A 19,139-nucleotide genomic window follows, 5' to 3' on the forward strand; every position below is an offset into this window, starting at 1 on the left:
CTAAGCTACTGACCTAATAACGATCTCTGTTATTTCATCTACGCTAATCAACCTGGTTATGAGTTGTATCAAAAAAACCGTACGATTCTCCTCTCCAACTACTTAATGTATTAGACTTTACCACTCAAAATCAGAAGCTTTCAGATAAATGTTCCATGGCATATAAAACAGTTATGCTTCTTGTGTAAGGAACAAAACTAACAAATACTCTCTGTCAACACTGAATGTCTTTCTGATTTTTACCTTCCTCGCCTTTAAAAAAAGAAACTTTTTTATGTTTGCTGAATGTAAAAAGAAAGAGAAATCCTTCTGTATCAGTTGTTCGGGTTCATAGAAGACCTAATTGCCTCTTACACTGTAATTTCGCCACCAGTTTACAATTAGCATGCATTTCTCATGCATGAGTTGACCCAATTACATAACAAATTTTGCCTTTGGGGATTTCTCTTGACTGCTTGTCTTCTGTCCACCATACAACTCAATTTCACACCGTCAGCAGCCTGAACATGGCCACAGTCAGTCTCTGTCAAAATGATTTATTTAAATTACAAACAGAGACCAGATCCCTAGATAATCATCCCTACCCTCCTGCTCACCCTTACACTCAACCTAACTTTGAATCAAATATTTTAATAGCCCATAGACACTGCTATTCAATTATTAGGCCATGTTTGCCTCCAATAATCTAATATTTTTGAAGCTAACTCACAAAATCTCAGGGAACTAAATCATCAGCATCCATGTGAGCTTATTAATGGACACATAATTTATTTTGCATTCTAAGAAGTCAATGAAAAATTATGTAGCTGTATCAAAAAAGCTAAAAATAATTACATTTCAATATCAAATTAGAGAAGAGACTCTTTGCTCTGTAACGTTTTTTTATTTTTTATTTATTTTTTAATTTTTTTTAACATTTTATTTTTATTTTTGAGACAGAGAGAGACAGAGCATGAACGGGGAGGGGCAGAGAGAGAGGGAGACACAGAATCGGAAGCAGGCTCCAGGCTCTGAGCCATCAGCCCAGAGTCCGATGCAGGGCTCGAACTCACGGACCGCGAGATCGTGACCTGAGCTGAAGTCGGACGCTTAACCGACTGAGCCACCCAGGCACCCCTGTAACGTTTTTTTAAAAAAAGGCTTCAATCTTAGCTTTTCTTGTGAAGCAAGTGAACATTTTATGAATGGCTACGCTACGTTGAAAATGGTAGTAAGAAGGGGTATTTGGGAAACAGGAAAGATAACCAAACCTATAGATTCTGACGGGGGAAGGGAAGGAATATAGAGCGAGTGAAAATATTATTGCCTGTGTTGTCTATGGGCCAGTGATCTAAGGAAAGGGTGTTTTAAAGATGCCCACTGAAGCCAACACACGCAGGCACACTGCATGCATACACACACACACACACACACACAAATTATTTCCTCTGTGAGTCAAGGACAGACACAAATCTTGACAAATCACCTAATGGCAGACTTACCAGTCAGTCCGCAAAATACAGGATCCTGTCATCTGGTTTTGGCGGGGGGGGGGGGGGGGGGGGGGGGGGGGGGTGTTCCCCTTCCCCCCCATATATTTCTCCATTACCTAAAGTAAATTAGAAAATAAACATCTAGATTTTATCCATAGCACAAGGATTTTAAAAGTCTCTTGGGGTTGGACTTTACCCTTTCATTTCACAATTTATCTATAGACTGTCTCAGCTAATTAAAAGCGCAGCTTAAATGAGTGCATAAGCAGGCAGAATGAAACACATCAATAATCTTCTCAAGGCCCAACCTAGTCCCTTAGATGTTGGCAGTGATTCTCTGCCCAACTGCAGGTATCCTGAATGCACTGCTTATAAACCTGAAGGTGGTAACCACCAGCGTCAGAAACCACCTTTCCAATTACCCACACGACCTAGAGGTCTGAGGACAACAGGAAAAACGGTTTTTGAAAATGTCCAAAGGCACAGTATTCTTTGATACAAGACTGTACGTTGTCTTTTAAGAACATTTCCCTAAAATATCAAGAAGTAAAGAAAACGTGGAGCTCCACCAGGTCATGTCTGCCCTTTCTGAATTTCTACCCTGGACTTTGGTGGGTCGTGGGAGGACACAATTAGGTATTTTCTGGAATTTTCTGGAATTTTGTTGTTGTTGTTGTTTCAGAAACCATTCTGTTTCTTTCCAACCATTTAGTAAATTCTGAAACCTGGCCTCTTTTCTTATTCTTTCTGCAGCTATACTAAGTCGGTAATATAAGAGAGGAATTTTAAATTGCAGCATTTCATAAATCTCCCAGATTCAATATGCTGTCATTACAGATCCCCCCAAAAAAAGAAGTCAAGGCTAAACCCACGTTCACGCCTTTCATTACACACAATTTCAAATTTATGGGTTGTGTTCTATCCCACATCTCAGTAACAGATGCAGACTGAGTGGGTATTTCCAAATGATTTCAAATCCTGCACAAATGAATCAGAGTGGCTGAGAAAATTTCATAACACCAATACAGACACGAGCAATCAAAAATGCCCATTCATGCACAGCACATTGCCCAAAACACCTAAGAGGTGTCGTTAAGTTCAGTTTTATGTCTTTCTACTTTCTTTAGTCTGAAAGGGATTAAAGGCAGCTTAGAAAGATCCATACAATATTCAAAGATAAAAATAAGGAAAACAAGTAAGTAAAAGTAAACACAAATAAGAAAATGAAGCAAACGGGAAAATAAAGATTACAAAGACCTCGACTTAATAACCCACCTACATCAGCCTGTATTAAACTTGTAGCTTGAATGTCATATGGCTTATAATTTCAGAATGAGTCTGCTCATCCGAGCACCCCGAGCAGGCAAATTCTGGTGGAGACCAGTCTGGACATTTTCTCACCCCCTTCCCTCTCCAAACAGACACAGTCCAGGCCACTGTCAAAAATATCTGTCTGGATTTGGCGCACATGTTTCGGTATTTGGGTTTATCTGAAAGTAATGTGGAAAATTGGGCTAACCAAAGTGCCACCTTCCATATTAGCCCAAGTTTCTTAGAGAAAAAAACAAAAAAGAAAAAAAGATCTTTGAGTAATGTGGAAAACCCTGTGAGGTCACGGAAAAAGTTCATAAAGTTGCAGCCTTGTTAATGAATAAAAAATTCACGAGACCTCAGTATATTTAACAGTTTCCTTTCTTCAGGAATAAATCCCTAATGGTAATATTATGATATCTATATTCTTTACTGCTATTCAAACATGACTACGCCTCACCATGGCTTAAGAACCAGAACTCCTTGGAACACTGGTAAGGGGCTAACATAAGACAATCGCAAATAAAATAAAATAAAATAAATTTAGGTGTCGTCTCAATTACATGCTTTTAAAAATCAGTGTTGTCTACATCACAGACTTAATCCAAATGGTATTTGTATATACTGCCATGTATATGATACATACAGATTCATACGTCCCTATACGTACCTGTGTTACAAGGGGTTTTTGCATAATTAAGAATGGATCTGCAGACAGCTCCACGTGTTGAATAAAATGTATATTCCTGCTAATGATAAAGGTTGGTGAAATGATCAGTTCTTTTCTTATTAAATATGAATATTGACTTAATTTGAATATAAATTAAAGGGCTTACCTTTCGATTGACTGCAATCCTTATGGTAGCTGTCCCATGGATGTCTTAGAGTAGAAATGTTTAGTTCTTTTTGAAATATATTTCTGTGACAGTTTGTGACTTACGATATAACTTTGTTTTGTGTGGCATTATTTTGGGTTTTGTTTTGTTTTTTTCTCAAGTTCCCCAAAAATAATCCAAAGAAAGAAACGTTATTCTGTGTAACTGCCGGTGCTGTATCCCTAACTCACATTTTGAAAAACAAAAATCACTTTTTAATTTAAAGAAGGAATGAAGAGGAAGAAAGATGAGGGCGGTAACACATGACTGGTGGGCTGTCGGGACGGGGGAGAAAAACAAGGGGACAAAAGACGTGAATCTTTAAAATGCATCCCTTTTACCTTCAAAGGAAAAAAAAAGTTCTTACAAACCTAAAATGTCCATTTAAAGAGCAAATAATGAATAAACCTTAGGGAATATGGCAAAACAAAGTGTTCCCTCCACCTCCTGTTATTCCGTAAAGAAGTTTTTTCAAAACATCACATCGTTGTGGTTTTTTTTCACAAATAAAATTCTTTCTCAAATTGTATACTACAATTTTATCTCCAAATTGTTATATATAATGATGACGGCCAAACATCAGCGAGTTTAAACCATCTGCTAATTAAACACTTCCTGGAAATTAAGGCTCCATTGTTTATAACATCTATAAACATCGTTTATAACACAAAGTTCGGTGGAAATAATACACAAGATACACTTCTCATGAAACACGGCATGAATCTTGCAGATTTGTGCATACTTCTGTATCATGTACATAGTTGTCAATTTTCATACGTATGTCCTCTTGGATACCTAACACTGAACTGATTTTTTTTTCTGAAAAAAAATACATTTCGACAAACTTCAAAGAAACTTTGGAAGAAACATAATCACAGGTGTGAATTATGAAAATGAAGATAAGCTATTTATCTGCCTTCACGTAGTACAGAATTAACACTTTTGGTCCCTCATGTGCTGGAAACTGATGCTCTCCTCAGTTTTCTTCGTCAGGAAAAATATATTACTTAACGAGATACAGCTTTCAAATCCACAGCAACGTCATACGTAAATGTTTGTTTCAGAAATTTGATGGAACACATCATTTCAACAAATTTCTAGTTTAAAGTGTGAAAGCTTACATACACACAATTAGCAAAATAAGATTATTCAAGATACTTAGGCTTATGTGTATATTTTTTGTCTGATTAGCCACAGCCAAAACCAAAACTGTCAGGTGTATAATTTTACCTATAAAAGTCCTGTTTTGGAAAAACGCAAAAGCGGAGAACCATTAAAAATGGCGTAAGATGCTAAATTATAACAACTCTTTTAATAGTGATGACTATATTTCTAAATACACAATTCTTGTCATCAAGTTGATCTCTCTAGTGAACGCATTTCGCAAGTCGCTTTAATGAGGTAAGTTAAATATCTATTCAGAAATATAGTCGTTGCTATTAAAGTGTGAGGCTCTAGGTAACCGTGATGAAATCAAACGGAAGGAGTTCCCCAGTTGAGCCTGGCATATCTTATGAGCACCTTGAGAACCGCTTGCCCACGGTAGCGACAAGGACACCTCCAAGTCCCAACCTCATTCTCTCATCCAGACACGCGAGTTAGGGCGATCGAGGCACCGAACAGTCACCTACGTTACTGATTTGCTCCTGAGTCCTCTTCAGCCTCTGGAGTTCAGGAGTGTCCGTGACGATGCTGAACCCCCTCCCTTTGCTTTCTTCAAAATCTCTTTTGTACTTGACCTAACAGAAGGGAGGGGAGTGAAAGAAAGGAAACGAAAGGTCAACAGAGGAACCACAGATCCCACTCAGGGAAGGCCAGGGCCCGAGAAGCTGCTAAAATCGGAAGCAGTGCCTCCGGACGGCAGGTGGCAGAGGGAGAGGGCCGCAAAGCGTGGCCCAGCTGCCTGGTCTGTATCCTATCAATTGCGCCGCCTGCGTGACCCTAGGCAAGTCACTAAACCACTCTGAGCTCCGGTGGTCTCATTTTATTTTGTAAGGCAAAGCATATGGATACGATTATACAACACCGTATTACCAAATGTCAAGTATATAAATGCTATGGAAATATTTATAAAACAGGCCACACCTAGAGATTAAAAGGCTCCAAGCACATGCCCCTCGCATACTCTGCTGAGGTACCTCCGATTTTTTTTTTTTTTCGGTATTTAAATACACTTCTTTTCTAATTACAACGCAGCGAAGCTGAATTTTACAGTTTCCTCGAGGGACCAGAATAGCTAATGCTTAATCTTACTAGAGCCCCATCTCCTATTATTAGCATAAGGACGACAACTGTCACACCCGTTAAATATTCATTCTGCCTGTTAGTGACCGAAATAGTTCTATCACTTTATTCTTATTTCTCTAAAATCTAAACATCAAGTAATATGGAAACGCATTTTTGATGTCTCACACAATCCCCGTTTTTACATTCATCATCACTGGGCTTAAATCAACACTTCAATTAATAGCTAACATTGAGGGTGCTAATAAAAACATGATTCTGTAAGGGCAACTTTCTGCAGAAATTTGAAAAGTTCTCTTAGTTGAGTATAGAATGACTGTTTTTGTTGAGTCATGTCTGCGTTTAAATAGTCAGTTCTTTCAGGCATTACTGTCCTTGAGGCTACCGAAAAATTTCCTTTTCCCAGAAAAGCTTGAAAAAAAAAAAAAAAATTCCCAAATGTCAACAAATAGAAAGATTTAGACCCTCCCATCACCCGTAGCTTAAGAATATCTAATTTTCTCTCCGTATTTTCTTTTTTTTTTTTTAATTTTTTTTTTAACGTTTATTTATTTTTGACACAGAGAGAGACACAGCATGAACAGGGGAGGGATAGAGAGAGAGGGAGACACAGAGTCGGAAGCAAGCTCCAGGCTCTGAGCCATCAGCCCAGAGCCCGACGCGGGGCTTGAACTCGCGGACCACGAGATCGTGACCTGAGCCGAAGTCGGACGCTTAACCGACTGGGCCACCCAGGCGCCCCTCTCTCCGTATTTTCATCTAAATTTGTGAAAGTACTACAACCCTTACTCTTACTATTTCCATAAATAAAAGGTCAAATACACCTCGTGGTTTTTCTTTCATGGAAAATGCTGAATGGGATTAGCCTTCTCACCCTCAAACCCCCAGCATGTGAGAAGATACATAGTCCCATACGTTCTCGTTGTTGTATGTCTACGCAGGGAAGCCATTCAGCTTTGCTTGAAGGAAGCACAGCGACAGAGTCATAAAATAATAAAAGTAGGAAAGATGACAAGGCTATAACAGTGACAGCCAGGAAGAAGTGAGAAGAAAAATCCGTAAGCCAGATTCGGACACCCCTAACACCAGTTTCAGGGAAGGCACATATTCTTTTTGGGATTAGTTTAAGGGTTTTTGTTGTTGTTTTTTTTTTAATGGTGATTTCCAAAGAAAGAACTGAAAAGACAACTCATTAAATTCCAGATTCATAGAGTTGATCACAATTGAACAGTCCTTCTCACATCCACAAGACACACAAGAATCACCTGACTCGGGCTTGTCTCATTAAGGGACCAGCTTTGAGAAGCACACGATCACCTCCGTAACTGGTCTGCAGGGTTTTAGAAGACGTTCAATCCTTCTTGGCAGTATGATCCACAACCAGGCCTCATATACTGTCAGTCCCAACACACATGCCACCCACCCAGGACACCTTTACCGCATACAGGGACCCCAGCAGCCACAGTCACCTCTTCTCTTGTCTCCCATTCACTTACGTCCTCTCTCTCCCCTTAGGTCTAATTTTCAATGTTCTAACTCATGATCTGCCAGCCACGCATAGTCTGATTCTGAGAGACAAGTGGATATAAAAAGAGATCAGAGGACAGAGGGAGGAGGATTCTTCGCTTCTATCTCACGTGTCCCCTTTGCCCTCACAACATGACCCCATCCTGCCAACGAGAATGCTGCACCCTTGAGCCCAGAGCTTGACCCGTACTGGACCCGTAATCCAGCACAGGCCCGTGAGTCCCAGATCTGGGACCCTGGGAGGAACCCTTGAGGAAGGGGTGCTGTTTCTCCACGGTCTAGTTCAGTAGGCTGTAAAAACTGAAGCTGCCCATCATGACCCGGCCACCCCCCCAGTAGTGACGAAGCCAATACAGAGGCAAGCAGAGCAAGAGACCCAGAGGAAGTCAGGTCAGCCACCAGGTTTATCCGTTGAGTGAGCTGATCTGTCTCTCTTTTTACAATCAAAAGACTTCTGATTGACACAACCTACTCTCACCCTGCCGAAAACGGATACGCACGTACAACAAGGTTCCCAGTAAATATGAACATGTGAGTTTCTCCTCTGTGACCTCTATGCTCTGGTCCTTCCTATTTGCGATGCCAGGTTTCATCATTTACAAAAACAATGGGTTCGATCTTGGAAAAGCGTCGCTCTAGCAGCCAAGAGCCTGGAACGCTCATCCATCCCTGCACTTCTCAACCACCTCGCACATCTTCTAGCTTCTCTGAGTCAGTCTCCTCGTCTCTGATTAGAGATTCTAGCAATTTCTTAACTAACAGATCTGTAGAGACGGAGATAGAACACAGGAAAGAACTTTAGGAAGAATAAGGTCCTGTGCAAATTCTCAGCATGGCCATCATTATGTTGGTTTTGCTTGACGTGAAAGGATGATACGGTATTTGTCATGAAACATTAAAAAGAATAGCTGTACAGGAACAAGCTAACGAACAAAATATATTAAGAATTAGCCATTAGTCTACATTTACAAATGTTACTCAAGTCATTCTAGAACAGAAACTGATTTTGTGTGTGTGTGTGGGATCTGAGCCAATGATCAGACCCCTACGTAGCACCTTAGCTATGTCACTCGGTGATCACACAGGTGGAAATGAGTTCTGAACCCATCTGTGCAGGTGCTGGGCAACAATCTGTCTTTGCCAACAGTCAGCACCACATGCTGTGCAAATCTTGTAAGAACTGTATGAAGAGCATTCTTGTAAGACTACCGGGGCTTCTCTGTCACTGACAGAATGTTCCCTCTTCCTCCCTACCCTGAGCCCATGGGAAGCATAATCCATTTATTCATCAAAGCTCAGTGCCAGTGATGCTCCTCTGTGAGCAGGACAGGCCTCCCCCCAGTCTGGGGCCCCACAGCTCTACACCTGCCTATTAGAGTAGTCCCACCCTGAGCTACACTTAAGGTGGGGTCACAGTGCCCCACTCTAGAGCACAGGAACACAGTGACAAGGGCAAAGTCTTACAGATCTTCCTAATCCCAGAAACTAGCAGAGCACCTGGCCCATTAAGATTAAGAAAAAGAAGGAAGAGAGAAGAGAAAGAGAAAGAAGAGGGATGAAGACAGAGGGGCCCAGCACAGGCCCATGAGTCCCGGATCCGGGACCCTGGGAGGAACCCTTGGGAAAGGGTGCTCTTTCTCCACAGTCTAGATCAGTAGGCTGTAAAAACTGAAGCTGCCCATCATGACCCGGCCACCCCCCAGTAGTGACAAAGCCTCTCTACCTGCCCCTGAAGAGGCATTCTCAAAGTCAAAGGTAAGAAATATACACAACAGGCAACTTGATTTGACATATTTTTCTTCAGAAGAAACTTAAAATTGTATTTCAAGGGGTGCCTTAACAAGCAGCTCAGCTTGTTAAGCATCTGGCTCAAGCTCTCAAGGTCTGGGGGCGCCTGGGTGGCTCAGTCGGTTGAGCATCCGACTTCGGCTCAGGTCATGATCTCGCGGTTCGTGAGTTCGAGCCCCGCGTCGGGCTCTGTACCGACAGCTCGGAGCCTGGAGCCGGCTTCCGATTCTGTGTCTCCTCTCTCTGCCGCTCCCCCACTCACACTCTGTCTCTCTCTCAAAAATAAATAAACATTAAAAAAAAATTTTTTTTAAAGATCTCAAGGTTCGTGGGATCAAGCCCTCCATCAGGCTCTGTGCTGACAGTGGGGATTCTGCTTAGGATTCTCTCTCTCTCTCTCTCTCTCTGCCCCTCCTCCTCTCAAAAAAATAAACTTAAAAAAATGCATTTCAAACACTGAAGGCAACATAATATTGCCATGCTATGTTTACAGGTATGTGCACATATATACACAAGCACACACGTGATAATTTTCCTGTACTACAGATTAGAACCCTAAATTAAGACTCAAAAGACCTGAATTTAAACCTTAATTCTGTCCTGTGATCTTAGTTTGTTCAATTTTTCTAACACTCCTGATCTTCAGCTGTAAAACAGAAAAAGAAAAGAAAAAAAAAAAAGCAATATGCTACACAATATCTGGAGGGTTAAAGTTAACGTACGAAAGCATCAAGCAAGGACAGGCCATCAGTAGGTCGCCAGGAAACACTACTTTTGTCCTTGCCACTAAATTTCAAAAATGACCTTTGTGGCTTATGTATGGTTATTTCTGCCAGCGTGTACATGCTCAGCGACATTCTGTTTGGAGACACCAGCAAGTACCCCTCCCAAGTTCACACAGAGGAAGAGCCTGGAAACCAGGGTGGTTCCAGCTTAAGAAGAAGGCTCAGAATGACTGAAAAGGAAGACTTATTAAAAGCAAAATGGTGGGGCGCCTGGGTGGCACAGGGGTTTAAGTGCCCGACTCTGGCTCACGTCATGATCTCACGGCTCGTGAGTTCGAGCCCCACATCGGGCTCTGTGCTGAGAGCTCGGAGCCTGGAGCCTGCTTCGGATTCTGTGTCTCCCTCTCTCTCTCTGTCCCTCCCCTGCTCATAGTCTATCTCTCTCTCTTTCTCTCAAAAATAAATAAAACATTTAAAAAAAAAAAAAAAAAGCAAAATGGTGAACGGAGATGTAAGTTGAATTATTTGCTAATTCTGAGATACAAATTCTCTCCCCCGAATGCTGCAAGGGCCATAATTATTAATATTATAACCGTACAAGTAACTGTATAAGTAACCACACAACCGAAAAGCCAGAGACTCATTTCCAATGAAAGAAGCCAAGTGCAGCCACGGTCTGGTACATTGTCAGACAACGAACTAAAGGGAGAGTACGTCAGAGGCGGCAGTGAAGTCAAGGATGAGCACATCCCACATCCCAGCGGCCCCACCCCCAGCTGTTCTCATCTCCATAGAAACCCTTGCCCGGAGCACTTAGGGACAGAGACCAGCATGTTCATAATAACTGTATTATCAAAAAAAATTGGAAACAACCTAAATATCTATGCACAGGCGAGTGAAAAAATTATATTCATATAATATAATTAAAATTATAATTTATATAATCTAGGTTTTATTCATATAACGCAGTATTATCCAGGAGTGAAAATAAATGAACTACAGCTACACGGAACCATACGCACGAACCTCAGAAACGTTTTGTTGAAAGGAAAAGAGGCAAAGAACACGTACATATGTGCTAAATAAAGGGAGGAAAGGGGACTTGCTAAGGGCACCATCCAGAGTTGTTGTGAGATCTGCTCATGGAAGGATGTCCGGAGAGCTTCTCTGGTCCTGACGTTCATGTGCTCAAGCTGGAAGGCAGATCTACATGCGATCCTTTGTTATCATGCCTTGAAACTTACCTGGATACTCCGTACATTCTTTTGTATTGGTCAAATCTTTTACTATAAACCATTTTCTTTTTTTTTTAAGAGTTTTTTTTTTTAATATTTCTTTATTTCTGAGAGACAGAGAGAGACAGAGCGTGAGCCGGGGAGGGGCAGAGAGAGAGGGAGACACAGAATCCGAAGCGGGCCCCAGGCTCTGAGCTGTCAGCATAGAGTCCTATGTGGGGCTCAAACCCACGAACCACGAGATCATGACCTGAACCAAAGGCGATGCCTAACCGACTGAGCCACCCAGGAACCCCTGAAACATTCTCAAAGAAAGCAGGGACAGAGTTTTAAAACCCCTGACGGGGAAGCTGAGGTGCCCAAACTTGGGCTTTCCATAAATGGCGAGTGACCTGGCCAGTGGGCATCCATACGCAGAAAGTGAAGTTTGTCGCTCCTTTCTTCACCTTAATGAAGCTGCTTCACTGTATTGGAGGAGAGAGAGCAGACGCAAAAAGGCAGGAAAAATAGAAATCGAGAGAGGGAGAAAGGATGTTGCAAAAAGGATTGCAAACATGGATTAATGAGGAATCCTAGCAGGATAAGGGAGTACTGGGCCTATCACAATAGACCAGACGGCTAAGAAGAATCCAGGGGTGAAGGGTAAGCAAAAAGAGAACATTATTCAGCCTTAAAGCAGCTTACCTTGTCAGAATATGTTTAACGGAAACCTAAAATCTAAAGGCATATTTATTACTGTTTCATGTTATCCTGCCCTTTATTTCACACATTTAAAAGTGTCCAGGGGGCGCCTGGGTGGCCCAGTCGGTTAAGCGTCCGACTTCGGCTCAGGTCACGATCTCGCGGTCCGTGAGTTCGAGCCCCGCGTCGGGCTCTGGGCTGACGGCTCAGAGCCTGGAGCCTGTTTCAGATTCTCTGTCTCCCTCTCTCTCTGCCCTTCCCCATTCATGCTCTGTCTCTCGCTGTCTCAAAAATAAATAAACATTGGGGCGCCTGGGTGGCTCAGTCGGTTGAGCGTCCGACTTCGGCTCAGGTCATGATCTCATGGTCCGTGAGTTCCAGCCCCGCGTCGGGCTCTGTGCTGACAGTTCAGAGCCTGGAGCCTGTTTCAGATTCTGTGTCTCCCTCTCTCTCTGACCCTCCCCCATTCATGCTCTGTCTCTCTCTGTCTCAAAAATAAATAAACGTTAAAAAAAAAAATTTTAAGTGCCCATCTGATACAGTGAAACCAGTGACCAGTTTGACTGCCTTTTATGACATGATGGATCCTTTTCATTTCTTCAAGGTGGGGCGGGGGGGGGCGGAGATTGTGAGAGTAGCAAGATTTTTCATTACATGCAAAATTCCTAGTTCGATCTGAAAAAGTTAGCACTCAATTTATGTACCATTGTGTATAGCCCCATAGATTGTAAAGTACTAGAGAACACGGGCCATATGCCGCTTTCTCGCGCAACGCATTTTGCTTGGCGCTAAGTATATATTCAAAGCTCAATAACTATTTTGTGATTGATTGCCATCTAGTTTTGTATTTTTTACATCTAAAATCCAGAAAATTGGCTAAGGTCACAATGCTAGACGGGAATCGACCACAAAGGAAAATCTGATTAAGGGCTTTTTTTTATGACAGAGTTAATTTTAACAAATGTGAAGTCAAATGAGCGCAAAAGAGAATTTTTTTAAGAAATTAATCTCATAATTTGTACATTTGTGGTTAATTAAATAAAATTAAATTTTTAATTACCTTTTCAAACATGATTAAAAAGCATTAAAATAATTTTCGTAGGTTTCTAAGCCTCAAATTAGCCTTCTGCTGTATTCACAGAGGTACCTCCTGGTATTTACAGATCTGTCAGTATTTTATGTGTATTCACAGTCCAGCTTCATCAGAGTTGGAGTTCCTTCACTTAAGGCACATTGAAATCTAGATTGTATTCTAAGCAAATGTTCAGAATACATAAAGCACATCTTAATTAATTCCTCAATAAGCTAAGGTAGTTAAAAAAAAAATATGGGGCGCCTGGGTGGCTCGGTGGATTAAGCATCCGACTTCGGCTCAGGTCATGACCTTGCGGTTCATGAGTTCGAGCCCTGCGTCGGGCTCTGTGCTGATAGCTTGGAGCCTGCTTTGGATTCTGTCTCCCTCCCTCTCTGCCCCTCTCCATCTCGTACTCTCTCCCTCTCTCTCTCAAAAACAAAAACAAAAACAAAAACATAAAAAACATAACCCCTACAACCCTAAAGGGTAGCTTATGGATTAACAGCTCAGGCTCAGGATTTTGACGAACTCCTCTTAAAGCCTGGTTCTGTCTCTTAATAGCTGTGTGACCTTAAGCTAGTTACTTAATCTCTCTGAGCCTCAGTTTCCTCATGTACAAAATAAGTATAACAGTAATATGGCATCAATAGCACCTTTGTGAGAATTAATGAGATGATGATAATAAAAGCTGACATCTATGAGCTCTCAGGGTCCCAGGCATTGTACTGAGCGCCTTCTGGATCAAGTGAGCAGAGTCAGGCTGGGAAGGCCAAGCCACGATGTGTAAGGAGTGCTCAGCACTCCATTTCCACAGGCATGTGCTGACGTACTAAAAGTAGCCAAATGGCTAGGAACACATCTCAGCACGGGGGCCAGGCTCCATGCCCCCTGCATTAGGGAGCCCCTTCAGTCTTTGGGGGATCGAAATAGAATATAAATAAGCAAACAATTAAAACGTGCTTTGGGGCGCCTGGGTGGCTCAGTCGGTTGGGCGGCCGACTTCGGCTCGGGTCATGATCTTGCGGTCCGTGAGTTCAAGCCCCGCATCGGGCTCTGTGCTGACAGCTTGGAGCCTGGAGCCTGCTTCAGATTCTGTGTCTCCCTCTCTCTCTCTCTGCCCCTCCCCCATTCACGCTCTGTCTCTCTCTGTCTTTTGAAAATGAATAAATGTTAAAAAAATGTTTTAAATAAAAAAATAAAATGTGCTTTGCCTATATCATCGTCAGATAAATGCTAGCAAGTACACATTTTAATGCCCATTTTCATCGATGAAGAAAGGAAATGTGAGATGACAGAGACAATAGGAGACCCAAGTCTCTCTCCAGCACCTCCCCAGACATTATCCTTCGATTCAGCTGACAGTGAGAAAACGCAAAGTGACAAACATCAAGATATAAAAATGTCCTGTAAATAAGGACACAGAGGAGTGTGGAACCAACCAAATATTTCTTAGCAGAGGATGCCGGAAGATTTGTATAAAAGAATTTTAGAGAATTCTTTATCTGCAATGGAACTTACAGTGCCATAAAAGGGACAAAAATTATCATACTTTTCATTCAAAATGCGTCTTGGGATATCTCTTTTGAAAGAGACAACTGTGTACATTTCCTATGGGTGAGGGTCAGGCCGGGGGTGGGGGAGGAACGCTGTCACCCAAACTGTAGTATTGGTGGAAATATTGATTCAAACCAGAAAATCATATCCACGTTAATGAAGAAAATTAGAGCCTAAAATATATACACATAATGCATATTTTCACCAGGAATTTCACAGGAGGAAAATGTAACTAATCTACCAAGTTCTGCCTATGAGTTATACGTTACTCTGGGGAATAAATTAAGTATGTGGTGATGATTAACTTTTTCAGGAAACTAAAGTATCATCCAATTAACTATTCGGGTACTAAAGGAGCAAAAAACAATTAATATTCTAATACCTGATGCACTACTGAAGAATGATTGGCTCACAGAGCCTGACTACTGCTGATTTACGTTGCCATGTTACTTTTTAAATAACATTTAATAATTCAGACAATTGATGGATTTTGATTTCTGGACACGTGTTCTCTTCACTCTTAATCCTTTAGAGACAGCCAGCCTCATCCCATTACATGATTATGATTTTTACATATAAACAGCCTAATTCACACACAGATTAGAATATTATTGAAATTATTTTGAACCAGCAGATATCACGCAAGGTTAAATTAAGGAAAGAAAGGACAGTAAGCTACGAGAAGGAACAGTCCCTGCGTGCACACTTTGAATTATAGAGTATTGGGAAATGGGTAATTCCCAGTTAGGAAGAAAACCCAATTAGGAAATTAGTAATTCAGAAAAGAAAGCTACATCTAAACTACAGTGAAGAAAAGAAGTAAGGATAAAGTCAAGAACCAAGCAAATGTAAACAGCTGAACAAACAGAGAACAGTCGTGAAAGTGAAAATAACCTGTCCTTAATCTCAAAGAGTCACAGCTGATGGAAGTGACAGATGATTCCTCCCTTTTCTTACATATGCCTGCTCCCTAACAGATTGATAATGTCATTAAACTGGGTCCTAACGACCCTCCTACACCTGCAATGGCATTATCCTTCGGGCAACACCGACTGCTTTCCTGTAAGAAAACATGCTTCTTTCACTTCTACAACTGAAAGAAAGGAAAATAAAAACTGTAACACAGCAAATACAAACAAACAAAAAGAATGCAGAGGGAGAATAAATCTAAATGCATTATACTTAATGTGCACACAAATGACATTGAGAATAGCTTCCATGACAGATACCTTTCGCCAGCCAGAAAAACCCATGGATCTTGGCAAGATATTTTAATTAAAAAAAAAAAAAATTACAAGATGAAATTCTTAGCACAGAATTTTCTTTAAAACATAAATTGCCTAGAAATTTTGACAGGTTATTAACCTATCTATGCTACGACCAGAAACTTAGTAGTAATTCAGGTCTTCCATAGGGAAGAAATGATTAGAAATAAATACACGCGCAGTGTTGAAGAATGAAGTAAAGCATTACGGTTTCTTAGGCATCTTAGGAGTGAGAGTTTCACATGGATTACAGGTGTCAGTTTTGAGAAATGCGGTTTGCTTGCCTCTCTGTAATACCAGCTATGACTTATCAAAGAGCTACAATCGGGGTGCCTGGGTGGCTCAGTCGGTTGAGCGTCCCGCTTCGGCTCAGGTCACGGTCTTTCGGTTCGTGGGTTTGAGCGCCACATTGGGCTGACAGCTCAGAGCCTGGAACCTGCTTCGGATTCTGTGTCTCCCTCGCTCTTTTCCCCTCCCCCCCCCCTCAGAAATAAACATTAAAAAAATAATAAATAAAAAGCTACGAGGTATGAGACGTTGTATCATCCATTTGACAGACTCTCTCGCTGAATCTTCAAAATCACTCTGCAAAAGCGGTATCTATTTTCCCATTCTTTACACATAGGAAATATAGTAGAAACCCATTGTGTGTCCACCTCGGACCTCCTTCCTTCTTAGTAAGGGTCTCATGCCTCAATCCATCCATTTGTGTCTTCTCAAGAGGCACTTCCATAACCACCGTGGACCGGCCCAAAGGTAGTCAATTGTCTGGCCTAAACTCGTCCAAGTCAGGATGTTTGGGGGATTTGGGAACCGGAACCCACAGCACACAGTGAGTTTCAGCCTCTAGCAACTACAACTCTAAGATACTTAAAACTTCGGAACCATCTACAGCCACGTCTGCCACCACCAGAATCCACAGGAACAGGTGAAGCTTAACCTGCCACAATGAGAGTCTCGACCTGGTGGCATCTGATTTCTGATTCCTACCATTCCTGAAGCCCATACAGGCACGTTCCTGCCCTTGAACTTTTGTAGCCTAATATCCCCAAAAGAAACGATCACCTTGTTCAAAGGTTAGGTTTTCTGTCCCTTGCAGCCAAGAATCCTAACTAATGTAGGAAACTGTGACGTAGTGATTAAGGCGCAAGTCTAGCACGAGCATCTGGTGAGTGGTAGAGTCTGGATTCAAACCCGGATCTGCTTCCAGAAAGCCCTTGCTCCTTCTACCACATCATGTGACAAGATGGCAATTCAAACATTTTGTAAACTCCAATCTTTCACTAAGATCGAAATGCACATTTGATGAAAATACACCATTATTTCTTTCGAAAGACTAGATTTTAAACAACAGTGTAAACCAGATCTTAAATACTTTTTTTAAGTTCATTTATTTATTTTGAGGCCAGGGAGGGGCAGAGAGAGGGAGAGAGAGAATCCCAAGCAGGCTCCACACTGTCAGCGGGGAGCCCAAAGGGGGACTTGATCCGAAGAACCGTGAGATCACAACCTGAGCCGAAACCAAGAGTTGGACGATTAACTGACTGAGCCACCCAGGTGCCCCAAATAATTTTTAAATTGTCTTACATGTTGCATGCATTAGCCAGTATTGTATCTTTAATGGTTGTACACACTACCAATTAGATACTTCAGTAGGTAAGTGGGTAAATAACTAAGATAACTGTGATGCTTCAAAATGAAACTTTAAAATGACCACTGTCTTAGGAAACCTGGGTGGCTCAGTCAGTTAAGCATATGACTTCCACTCAGGTCATGATTTTGTAGGTTCGTGAGTTCGAGCCCTGCATCAGGCTCTGAGCTGACAGCTCGGAGCTTGGAGCCTGCTTCGAATTCTGTGTCTCCCTCTCTCTCTGCTCCTCCCCTTCCCGCACTCTGTCTCTCCCCAAAATAAACATCAAAAAAAACTTTTTTAATGATCACTGTCTTACAGTCCTAACTTAGAAAATTTTGTAGATTATTCAATATGTTTACTTTTAAATTAACTCTTATTTAACATGAAAAATCAGACACTAAAGTAACTCAAGAAAATCCAGAGTTTAACATTATAATTAGAAAAACTACTGCATAAGTCTGCACATCGATTATTATCTTGGCTGTATTTTTATGAAGTTCCAAGTTTCACGTTGCAGCGTCATTTCATGGTGCTACGGATGCAATTACGTTGCTCCCTTGCTGACCTGAGAGACTCCCCTTGGGTCGGAAACACTAACAGGGTCCCAGTGAGTCCGTTCCCCAAAAGAACAAAAGGTTTTTCTTCTCCCTCCGGAACAAGCACCTCAAGAAGCAATATCCTTTTTTTCTTCTCAATGCAGAAATAGAAATACCTGGCTTTTATAGTTACAGAGTAAAAAGAAGAAGAAAAAAAAACAGGACTCTAAAAGTAATAGAAGTGGGAGAGGGGACCCAGGGTGAAGCGACATGCACAAGTGTCTCTTAATAATGCCGATTCTGGAATGCCATTCTGCCTGAGCCTACGAACGTCTCACTTAAACATTTCACGGTGCGTGAGAGTACAGCTATTTGAGAAACGGAGATAGGCTGCCATTGCCAAAGAGCCAGGTGGTTCCACTGTTTGGAAACCATCTGGTCTGAGTTTTCTCTTTGTCAGCACCATTAATACTCCAGGAGCAGGAGCTATTATAGTGATTGTGTGTGGCTCATTTCTTTAAATAAACTCAAGCACAACTACCCTGCATATAAATTCATTATTTCTTTGAATTGTGCTTGCAGAGTATAATGAAACCCCTGTCAAGATGAGTTACACTGAATACCCACATTGATTCCATAAATTTCACAAAACCAAGCGGCAAAATACTAGAAGCCTGCCCACAACTTCAGCAGGGACTCTTGGTCATGTTAACCTTTACTGGGGTATCTACTGGCCAGCTTCCCAGGAGCAAAATGGGAAATGTTCTGCTGAGGTAGATGCCACAGCAGAACCCTCTCTTGATGGAGAGAGAGAGAGAGAGAGAGAGAGAGAGAGAGAGAGAGATCTACAGATATCTATATCTGTGTCTATATCTACCTATATATATCTGACTGTAAAGAGATTTAGATATTGGGAAAGCTCAAAGGTACATATTATTTAATCAATCAAGAAAAAAAACTGAAGGGGTCTAAGAAATTTAAATCTATAAATCTTTGTTCCAACTGCTCATCCAACAGACAACATGGCAAGCCAATGAGCGATACTCACGGCCTCACTGCCTGGACTGCAGAACACAGGACAATAACATGGCTGCAAAGCACTGGGCCTTTACCTCCACTTAGGAGAAAGATGCTTGAGGCTTACTAAAATCTCTAGGCTCTCTCAAAATTAAACTATTGGGTCTGTGTCAAAATAAAAAGCTGTTGCGCAACCTAGGA

General features: G+C 41.6%; 1 protein-coding gene across 11 annotated transcripts in view; it reads right to left on the bottom strand.

Annotated features, from left to right (window-relative positions):
- The window catches only part of NEBL (nebulette), a 366,680-nt gene that overhangs the window by 167,236 nt on the left and 180,305 nt on the right, over positions 1-19,139 (bottom strand). For 9 of the 11 annotated variants that reach the window (XM_047867228.1, XM_047867237.1, XM_047867231.1 and 6 more), the window contains exons 1-2: positions 3,454-5,269; positions 1,482-1,588 (exon numbers count right to left, since the gene is read on the bottom strand). Coding sequence is in view for 1 of the 11 variants with exons in the window: in XM_047867238.1 (XP_047723194.1) it covers positions 5,290-5,397 (108 nt within the window). In the remaining 10 variants the exon portion in view is untranslated. Of the gene's footprint in view, positions 1-1,481; positions 1,589-3,453; positions 5,270-5,289; positions 5,398-19,139 lie in introns of those variants that run through there. The other 2 variants (XM_047867227.1, XM_047867238.1) reach the window with 2 other exon arrangements.

The sequence above is a fragment of the Prionailurus viverrinus genome, chromosome B4 (assembly GCF_022837055.1).
Source record: "Prionailurus viverrinus isolate Anna chromosome B4, UM_Priviv_1.0, whole genome shotgun sequence".
In the NCBI taxonomy this organism is placed as follows: domain Eukaryota; kingdom Metazoa; phylum Chordata; class Mammalia; order Carnivora; family Felidae; genus Prionailurus; species Prionailurus viverrinus.